Source organism: Seriola lalandi, unplaced genomic scaffold, assembly GCF_002814215.2.
Source record: "Seriola lalandi dorsalis isolate HSWRI2012SDOR001 ecotype SW California unplaced genomic scaffold, Sedor1 jcf7180002053799, whole genome shotgun sequence".
Taxonomy (NCBI): Eukaryota; Metazoa; Chordata; class Actinopteri; order Carangiformes; family Carangidae; genus Seriola; species Seriola lalandi.
Window position 1 is genome coordinate 32663 of NW_019524352.1, and position 10799 is coordinate 43461.

The following is a 10799-nucleotide window of genomic DNA, read 5'->3' on the forward strand; positions in this document are numbered from 1 at the left end:
TTCTCACGTCATATTCTCCAAGTTCTCACATCATATTCTCCAAGTTCTCACATCGTATTCTCCAAGTTCTCACATCATATTCTCCAAGTTCTCACATCATATTCTTCAAGTTCTCACGTCATATTCTCCAAGTTCTCACATCATATTCTCCAAGTTCTCACATCGTATTCTCCAAGTTCTTACGTCGTATTCTCCAAGTTCTCACGTCGTATTCTCAGAGTTCTCACGTCGTATTCTCCAAGTTCTCACATCGTATTTTTCAAGTTCTCACGTCGTATTCTCAGAGTTCTCACGTCGTATTCTCCAAGTTCTCATGTCGTATTCTCCAAGTTCTCACATCGTATTTTTCAAGTTCTCACATCGTATTCTCCAAGTTCTTACGTCGTATTCTTCAAGTTCTCACATCGTATTCTCCAAGTTTTCACGTCGTATTCTTCAAGTTCTTACGTCGTATTCTCCAAGTTCTTATGTCGTATTCTTCAAGTTCTCACATCATATTCTCCAAGTTCTCACATCGTATTCTCCAAGTTCTCACATCGTATTCTCCAAGTTCTCACGTCATATTCTCCAAGTTCTCACATCATATTCTCCAAGTTCTCACATCGTATTCTCCAAGTTCTCACGTCGTATTCTCCAAGTTCTCACATCGTATTTTTCAAGTTCTCACATCGTATTCTCCAAGTTCTCACGTCGTATTCTCAGAGTTCTCATGTCGTATTCTCCAAGTTCTCACATCGTATTCTCCAAGTTCTCACGTCGTATTCTTCAAGTTCTCACGTCGTATTCTCCAAGTTCTCATGTTTTGAAACATATTTTCTTCACACATCCTGCTCAGCTTACACTCTTGTAGTTACATTTGTAGAACAAGTTGTAGAACATTTGTTACTGGTTTATTAACAGTTATAATTACAGTTGACTGACAAGCTTTTGCTAATGTTTGATTAGAAACTGAGCTGACATTTGTCTTCCTATTTTTTCCACTCTATAATAATAATTTCATGACCCCTTAGGTTTATCTGGTGACCCTCTGAAGGAGCTCGACCCCTTGTTTGGGAACCAGCAAGCTCCACTTCCTCCTCTCTGGTATTAGAGGGGCAAATAAAAGCCCTTTGTCAGGCAGCTGATGAATGCCATGTACACGCATAAAGAAGAGCAGCATGTTTGTATGTTATGTTAAAAGAATCCATGTTTAGCATTACAGATGTTTCTGATCCAACCTCCAGAACTGGGGGCAAAATGATTATGAAAATTTGATCACAGAACAAACAAAACAAAGCGAAGATTAAATAAATGTCAAAAAAAAAAAAATAAAAAGGAAATCCGATAAAACAGATGTGTATCAGAAGTTTGTTTCTGTTTCCTCTCCATCTCACAACCCCTCAAAATAATCTTGTGACACTTAGTTTGGGAACCAGTGGACCAAACAAAGCGCTGTATGTCTGATGCACAAGTATAGGACGGGGTATTCAGAGGGGGTAACTGAGGACAACCCTGAAAATGGGGCCATGAATGAGAGGGTTTGGAGCCAATACTGCGGGGGCTGGGAGGTGGGAGGGACCAGGATGAATAACATGTGTCTCACCCCTCCCTTCCTGGCATCTCGGCCCCAGGACACAGCTACAGATCACTTTGTTTTCTGATGCTTATTTCATACAGTTTGACAGGCAGAGAGGAAAAAGTGATTGTTCACAGTACGAGTGATTTTCCTGAGTATACTCAATGGCGTCTGCCCCACAGGAAGTCCGCTCCAGGAACTGTGACAGGAGTCTGTGGAGCTGTTTATAAATATTTTTCATAATGAAGGAACATGTCAGCCAGTGCAGCAGTGTGTCTCACTGATGTGTTTTAATAGATATATCAGGATTTATACACATAGTCACACACAGACTTTTAATAGGATTTGTTGGCAATAAGAGAAATATAAAAAACCAAAGGCCTTATTCTTTAACAGTCAATCATTTTACTGCACAACAAATACTTTTACTTATAGAACATTTTGCCTGAAAAATAAACACCCATGCCACGCAGAGGGAGGCCCTACAGGATCAGTGCGGTGTTCCTAATAAAGTGCTCGCTGAGTGTGTAGTAGTAAATGCTGTACATGAAGAGAGTTTCCCTGCAGAACATCTAGAGTTTCAGCGCTGAAGCTTTCAGTGATTGAAGCCGTGCAGAGACCCAACTCACTTTAACCAGAAACAGCCCAAACAGTGACCCGCTGCACAGCGTGTTCACCGCGTTGCTGCCACCTTGTGGCTGCAGGAGGGAACGACAATTAAAGACCACACAAACGTTACTGGTGCAAGCTTTTGAGTAAACAGGAGAAAACTTTATCGGTAAAGCACCAAAGATAAGAGTCAAACATTTCATCACAACCAGCAGCCACTGTAGTTCTACTTGTTATTAGTTTAGAATAAAAGGTTCTCTCAGAGGAGTCGTAGCTCTGGATGAAGTTTTCAAACATCTCTTCAAAAGCAGAGATAAGAACTGTCTGAGCTCGTCTTGATTCTGGAGTTCACTGTGTTTTTTGACCCATACCCAGTTTAAAATATCTCGTCCTGAAGAGAAATAATGGAAAGGCAAATTTTGGGGCCTCAAGATCTGATTGGCTCATCATCTCAAATGTCAGATTTCCCCTAAAAACTGCTGGTGAAATGGTTTCAAACTCAAAGGTGCCCCATTGTGTTCATGCCCACCTCAGACTGTGATGCTATTATGACGACAGAAAGCCCAGGAGTGAGTTGGAATACTATTTTCTTTAACTTGATGTTGTGTGTATTAGAGTTGGAATCATCTTTAGAAATTTCCTGTGATTACATTCGATCATCACAGATCAAGTCAAATATAAATACACTGTTTTGAAAACTTTTTCAGATTCTCATAAAACCTGGATGACGCGGTTTTTATTGAAGTCTTCGACCACCACCAGCATGTATATATCGATGCCTCGGTTTTGGGTGATGGGTCAGATGTCAGAGGTCAGGTGAGGGTGGGCTTGGGTTCATATTTCACTCTGTTGAAGTCATCGACTGTGGTTTCTACCGGTGGCTTCTTCCAATATTCCTCCAGACCCAAAGCCAGACACAGAGCAATGGCCGCCATCTGCAGCAAACATAGTGTATTATTGCATTGGTTACAGTATGTACAGTATAATGTATAACTGCTTGTTTTTGTGAAATACACTTTCAGCTCCTTCTTTAATGTAGGTGAAATCTAGAATCTTAAACTCAACTAGGATCTTTGGACTTGAAATCTAATCATGTTTGCAAACTCAATTGTCTTTGAATTGTCTTGCAAACTTCCATAAATGAGTAAATGTATAAGCTCCTCCACAAACTCATAAACTCACTTTAAAACTTGTAAGACCTCCGGAAACATATACTTTCTTTTTTACAGAATCATGAAAACTCTTCCACCAACTCATAAAAACTTCTAGAAATTGTTCATATCATTTTAAGTGTTCCAGAAATTCATAGACTGTCCTGAAAAACACTTAAATTCCTTCCCACTGTTACACAAACATATCTAGAATCTAGAAAATCTTCCATAAGCTCCATTTCTAGAAACTCATAACTTCTGGAAATCCATAAACTCCTTGAAACTTGTAGCATCTCTGAAACTTAAGCTTTTCTAGAAACACATAACGTATCCAGAAACTCCTGAAGACCTATTGGAGATACTCATAACACCTTTCAGAAAAGTCTAAACTGTGGTAGAAAGCTATCTAGAAACAGGTAAGCTGTTGTAGAAACTGATACAACGTCCAGACATTCAAACATTTTTAGAAACTTGTAATGCTTCCACAAATTCAAAAACTTTTCTAGAAACATATTTAGGAAGATTCAGACTTTAATAGTTCCTTACAAACTCTTCCCAACTCATTAACCTTCATAGCAAATTATTTCATTCATCAACTCTTCTAAGAACTCACATAGAAATATTTCTGTATCTGCCTGTTGCCTCTGGTCATTAGTCTGTTTCCGTGAGTTAACATTACTATTGTCCACCATCAATTGCACAATTCAATGTTTAAATCAACATAAAGTCTGCAGTGAAGTTACAAAAATGTAGATGAAGTTTTAAAATAACAGATGACAGAGAAAGACGAGATACATTTATAAGAAAAACACTTTTGTTTACCATAATGGTGGCAACAGCTGAAATGATTCCTATCCTGAGTTTGATGGGGAAGCTTAGGTAGTTCTTCAGGATGGGCCCACAGGGCTGCCACACACAGAGGTCAAAGGTCAATATTCAACAATAAGAAAAACTTGGGGAAAGAAAATAAATAATGGTGGAAACCAAAAAGGGAAGGAGCTGAAAAAGAAGTGAAAAAGAAGAAATAAGGGGTTGATGAGACCGAGTAGTTACCTCTGAGTGAACCCATAATTTATCTGTGACCTGTCGGGTTGGAGGGTAATGGTCGCTGTCTACCATCACACAGGAACCTTCTGAACTGGAGTTACTGGGTCGAGAGCTGTGAGACAAAGAGAAGAAGAAAACATGAGCAGCATCTCTGGAAGAAACTGAGACCAGAGCCTCAAAAACATCTGGTGCAGAAGATTAAGATTGTCTATGTCTGACCACCTCAACAAAATGACCAAAAAAGAAACTTAATAAAGTCTTGAATTCTTCTAAAGTCTTGCAAACCCCTCTAGAAGTTCAAAACTCAAAAAATCTTGAATTTCTACTAATCCAATTCCAAAACCTTTTCTAGAAAATTACTCACTTTCTAAGCTTTGGAATTTTTCCTAGTCATCAATGAAAACTCCTCTAGAAACTCAAACCTCAGCTAAAAATTATGAAGTCTTAAAAAATGCAAACTCTCGTAAGGCTGATAATCTCAAAACCAAATCTAGAAATCCAAGAATTCTTCAAGAACCTTAACAGCTCATCAACATCCTCAGAAGTTGTTCTAAAAATCTCTAAAAGCTCAAAAGCTCCTCGAGATGCTCTGCTGTTCTACAAATCAATACATTTCACAAGAATCTCCAAAGCTTTAGGAGAAACTCACATTTTTCCAGAAATCCTGACATTCTTTTAGACTCTAGAAGAATGTCAGGATTTCTAGAATCTAGAGCCTAATATGAAAATTTCTTATAGAAGCTCCAACGCTCTTCAAGACTCTTGCAGAAATCCAGGAAGTCTTCTGGACCCCTGAGCGTTTCTTCAAGAACTTTTATAAAAATCCCGACATTGTTCGAGGGGCTTACAAGCTCTTACCTCTTTTCCAGGTCGGAGGTGGGAGGCGTGCAGAAGCAGGAAGCAGGAAGTTGATCCTGCCAGTCTTCAAAATTCCTCAAACCACAACAAGAGTACTGGGGAACAGACGGAGCGAGGTTATCTTCAGTCTACGTCAAATCTGACTCAGCACATTTAGAAAGATCAATTCCTTCTGGACTGAATCAGATTCGTTGCTACGATTTATGAGTTTCTTCTTCATGTGTCTTACTGAGTCCTGGAGTTTGTTTAGTTCAGTCTGGATGTAAGGATCTGTTCTGTAGAGGGGGGTCACGTTCAGAAACACCTCGTCCACTTCACCGTCCATCTACACAACACAACACAACACAACACAACACAACACAACACAACACAACACAAAACAACACAACACAATCAAACAGTGACAGAGATCAGTTTTATTTTGTAAGGTCACTCAAACCTAGATCGTACCATACAAAATAGAAGTTATACATTACATTAAATTACTGGATTATTAATAGATTAAATATAAAATAGATAAAAGACTTTAGATGATAAAGGCATTTCTCTATCATCATTGTGGAGCTTCCTTCACGCATTGAAATAAAATACAAATATGAATGAGGTCCTGAGTTACATGCCAACTGTCTACCTGCTGCTCATGAGGCTGCTGGAGGCTGTGATGAAGACTGCAGCCACTAGTGATGAAGACTGCAGCCACTAGGGGGCAGTGCCAGAGAGGAGAGGAGTTACCTGAGTCTGAACCTGAACCAGCGGCGACGCAACAACCATCAGAGCCACAAACTCGATGAAGACCAGAGCAGAAAACTGGAGGAGACAATCACAGGTTAGCAACCGTGTGTGTGTGTGTGCGTGTGTGTGTGTGTGTGTGTGTGTGTGTGTGTGTGTGTGTGTGATTGTCTCACCACCAGCAGCAGAGTTTTGAGATCCATAGATGCAGCAGTGATCCCCAGAACAGACAAAACCACAGTGATTGGACCAAACACCTGCAGGACCAGTAAACCATCGCTACTGGACAACTGGTCAAACAACTGGGAGCGAGAGAGAGAGAGAGAGAGAGAGAGAGAGAGAGAGAGAAACACACCCCTTCACATTCACTTACAGAAGGAACATTTGAATGTTTCTGATTTTATATGATTAAATGTCACACGGCACCAAATATAATGAATATATATATATAATATTTAATTCCTTATTCTGTTATTTCCTGAAGTGGAAAGTAACGAAATACATTTACTCACGTTACTGTATTGAATACTTTTTTTGTGTATTTTGCATTTTTTTAGTACAATTTAAAATCGGTATTTTGTATTTTACTTGAGTACGTTTTGACTCAAGTATTGTACTTAGTTACTTTATAAATCCTCTCCGTTACTGAGTAAAAATAACAATTCAACCTACAGGGGAAAAATACGTGCCAGAACCGTAGACAGTGACACATGATGATGTGATCAGCACTGGCGCGTGAACATAGAGGGTGCGCACGGACAAGCTAGGTTAGTGGGCGCGAAGTCTTTAGTCTACCCTCACACCCCACACAAAGAAAGTAACTAAGTAACTTTCAAATAAACTACTTTTTACTTTTACGTGAGTACATTTTCAGATGAGTACTTCTACTTCTACTTGAGTAATATTTCATCAAAGTATTGGGACTTTTACTTGAGTACAATATTTTTGTACTTTTTCCACCTCTGGTTATTTCATTGTCTATTTGATTTAATGTATAGAGATATATTAAATGTTTTATTTATGAAATGTTTTATATATTTAATTTAATTTAATTTAATTTATGTGGAGATAATGAATTATTTATTTATGTAGCTTTTTTTAATCTAATTTATGGAGCGATATCAAATTCTATTATATCTATTTGTGTAATTTTTAATGTGCATATTGAATTTGATTTGAATCCTTTACTTTTGTCTTTTATCACTTATTTGTTGAATTCCCTCGGACACATCAGGCCTCTCTTTAAATTCAAACTGACCAGCAGGGAGCAGCGTTACCTTAGCAACCGGTATGTCTCCGTCGATGGAGGAAAATCCGACGCCGATCATCACCACACCAGACACCTGCAGAGATAATGAGGGGAAACGTTCAAAGAAAAGTGAAACTGCGTTAAACTGCTGCAGATGAGAGTGACTGAGTGTTTGTCGGGCTTCGTCTTTAACAGCAGCATTCCTCTCAAACTGCTCCGCCTCCCCAGAGAGACGCTCATCAGACTCCCATCAGCTGGGAACTGTGACGTCACAGTTTAACCGTTCACAAACACTCCTGCAGAAAAACACTGAGGCCTTTTCCCGCTGCTCGGCTACACAAACTATACAAACATTTGAAATGAAATGAAACAAAACAAACTACTTATATGTGTAAATAAAATGCACAAAAATGTACCAACAACTCATAAAACTGAAGGATACCAACACTGAATGTCAATAAAAGTTATTTCCACAGTGGCTGCTCTAAACAACAACATCAAGAAGTGAAACTCTCATGCTTCATTTAAAACAGGCACACTAATGACTTTAATCAGCTGATACAGCGTAAACAATAACAACACAGCAGCCAAAACAGGAAACAGGAAATGTTTTCAGTTTGAGCTTTAGGAATATTATATTGAGGAAATATTAGCAATACAAAGATGTTTTACAGATATTTATGATGATAATGATGATAATTTATAATATAACATGAACCTGAAGGTGGTTATTAAAGACACTGATATTATATATTTCTATTTTTTTTTTCATTTGTTACGTGTTTTCTTTGTATTTATCTTTATATATTTGGGAATATGAAGAGGAATGAAAAGTAAAGGTACAAGGAGAAGAAAGATGAGGAGACTAAGAGAAGACGAAGCAAGGAAAGGACTGAAGGGAGGAAGTGAGGAGAGGAAATGAATGAAAAATGGAAACAAATCAAATAACTGCATCGTGATACGCTGAGTAATAATAAAGAGTGATCAGCATTTTAACATATTTTATAAACTAATCATTATGTTTTGTATGTAAAATGTTATACTGTAGTAGTGTAGTGTAGTAAGTAACTAGAAACTCTGGCTGTCAAATAAATGTAGTAGAGTAAAAAAGATACGTAATAAAATAAATAAAAAGTACAATAAGAGGGTATAAAAATATTAAAAACTTTAATTATAATAAAGTGTTTCATACCAAATTTCATACCAATTATAACAATTATAATTCATTAATTTTTACAAGCCTTAGAAATGAATTTATACTTCAACATTAATTGTCTGCTGGACGAGTGATCAGAAAAAATGTGTAAATAATAAATAATACATTTGAACGTCTTCAATAAGGAAACCTGGGTAAACTCTGTCTGCTCATGAAGATCATGTATTGTGATTGAAAGCTTCAGAACAGCTACTAAATGTTTGTTTTCTCAACTGTCACACAAGGTGAAGGTTTTAATTTCAATCTCAATTTATAAAGGGATTAATTAAATTAGATTCTTATCTGATTTAAAAACTATTGATCAATAAGTTTGAAGATTATCATCAAATGTTAAAATGAATTTTTACAGTTTTACTTTTCGTTGTTTTTCCCAATCGATAAATCTCATTTCCCTGCTGCTAAAGATTCCAGTTGCTCATCATCAAATCCGTCACAACCAAACACAAACAAGTTGTTAGCAGTTAGCAGTTAGCAGCAGTTAGCGGTTAGCGGTTAGCTTACCAGTTGCAACACTGTGACACAGATTGCCAGTCCTCGCAAGTAACTCCTGCAGCGAGCCATGACTGCCGTCTGAGAGGGTCGAGCTAAAATAGAAACAGAGTAAAGAGCAGAGCCGAATCAGTGTGTGTGTGTGTGTGTGTGTGTGTGTGTGTGTGTGTGTATGTGTGTGCGCGTGTGTGTGATGGATGTTTTTTAAACCTCAAGAGTGTTTGGCTGCTGAACGAAGAACATGACCAAGTTTGGAAGATCAGCTGGAGAGGAAAGCAGAAGAGAGGAGAGGAGAGGAGAGGAGAGGAAAGAGGAGGAGTGGGAACTCCAGGTGAAATTATGTCTAATTAAGAGGAGGAAGAGGAGGAAGAGGAGGGAGTGACTGAAAAAGAAAAACAGGAAGGGAAGCGAAGAAGAAAACGAAAGTACAAGTTTGAGGACGATGAAAAAAGGATGAAAAACTAAGTGTGAGGGAGGGGCAGCAGGCAGGAAAATAACATCTTTAATATAATAACATGTTTATTTATATAACACTTTGAGAAACAAGTTGAAACAGCCCTAAGTCCATGTTGCATGGCAACAGCCAACAGACTCAACAAAACATCACAGACGGCTTCCTAACCACTTCCTCCAGCGTTTCCTGCTCTCGTCCTCGTGGAGCTCAGAAAACCTCCAATCAAATCCTGCATTTTACAGGTGTCAGAGCTTCTCACATCAACTCCACAATCTTCTTGCTCTGGTCACTACACAGAGCTCCTGAGCAGAGACTGAGAGCGCCACCTTGTGTTCAGATCAAGCATCAACGTCCGACGCTGCTGTGATTTTGGGAAAACATCAAATACAGACCAGTTGAGGCAAATAAAGGCCCCGGTCACTTTTTGAGGAAAACTGTTGTGGAACAGCTGTTGATGCCCCCCATGATGATGTCATAGAAACTGTTGTGGAACAGCTGTTGATGCCCCCATGATGATGTCATAGAAACTGTTGTGGAACAGCTGTCGATGCCCCCCTGATGATGTCATAGAAACGGTGTGTATCAAACCAGTTTGAAAGAGCAACTGCCAGTGGGAAAAGTCCAACACCCAGCCAGCCAGTTGTTCAACTCTGTCTCTCAGTCAGTCAGTCACGGATATTCACGGATGTCCAGCCGAAAATCTTGACTCAAGGTCCACTTACTAGCTTTTTCTGGAGCTTTTTAACCACATCTGAGCAGTTTCCACCTGCTGATGAAGATGTGAGATGGGATTCTTTTTTTCCCGTTTTTATTATCAAATTAAAAACAAATATATTTTTTCTGTTCATTAATCCTAGAGTGATTACACTGAGTGTAATTTTAGTGGCTCAACAGATTTACTTGTGTGTTTCATCGCTCCTCTTGTATGGAAAATCTAATGGAATTTAGTAGAATCATTAAGCACAGTGCTGTGTTGACTTTAGACTAAAAATAACTGGAGGGGACGGACAGACTGTCTGGGTGTGTGTGTTTATGTCCATACATGTGTGTGTGAGAGAGAGAGAGACAGTCATAAACAGCGTTCCTGCTCTCCGCTGGTTTCTCAGCAGACGCTCGCTGTGTTTCTGAAATGTATAAACATCTGACGGATCATGGGCTGTATCAGCCCACACGGCGATAATGACGATAAACACCGCAGCTGCTCGCCACAGTCACGTGTGATGGAAGCCGAGTGGAACATCTCCATCCGTCACTGTCTGTCGTGTGCAGTGGAAACATCCATTAAAGCCAGTGGTACCTGCTGTAACTCTTCTTCTGTGAGTGCTTTTTGGCTGACTCTCTTTCATGTGTGGTGTGTGATTAACATTGCAGCCTCCAGAGGGCGCTGCCAAGACTTTATACTATTAATGGGCATTCAGACCAGCAGTGGCGTCCTGTTGAAA

The 10799-nt window shown here is 39.0% G+C and overlaps 1 protein-coding gene across 1 annotated transcript; it reads right to left on the minus strand.

Moving 5' to 3' along the window:
- Positions 1-1813: 1813 nt before the first annotated feature.
- Positions 1814-9221, minus strand: LOC111651825 (uncharacterized). The gene is made up of 10 exons (XM_023401879.2): positions 9114-9221; positions 8916-8998; positions 7227-7292; positions 6126-6251; positions 5953-6027; positions 5450-5545; positions 5221-5315; positions 4369-4474; positions 4138-4221; positions 1814-3099 (listed from the first exon to the last, which is right to left on the minus strand). The coding sequence occupies exons 2-10, from the start codon at positions 8973-8975 to the stop codon at positions 2977-2979; spliced, it is 831 nt and encodes a 276-aa protein (XP_023257647.1). The 5' UTR covers positions 8976-8998; positions 9114-9221; the 3' UTR covers positions 1814-2976.
- Between the last annotated feature and the right edge of the window lie 1578 nt (positions 9222-10799).

Excerpts from the sequence above, each read along its gene's own strand:
- LOC111651825 (XM_023401879.2), bottom strand. The coding sequence starts at position 8,975 with ATGGCTCGCTGCAGGAGTTACTTGCGAGGACTGGCAATCTGTGTCACA. Across the intron at positions 6,028-6,125 it reads TCAAAACTCTGCTGCTGGTG|TTTTCTGCTCTGGTCTTCAT; the intron begins GTGAGACAATCA and ends TGTCTCCTCCAG. Across the intron at positions 5,546-5,952 it reads TGGTTCAGGTTCAGACTCAG|ATGGACGGTGAAGTGGACGA; the intron begins GTAACTCCTCTC and ends TGTGTTGTGTAG.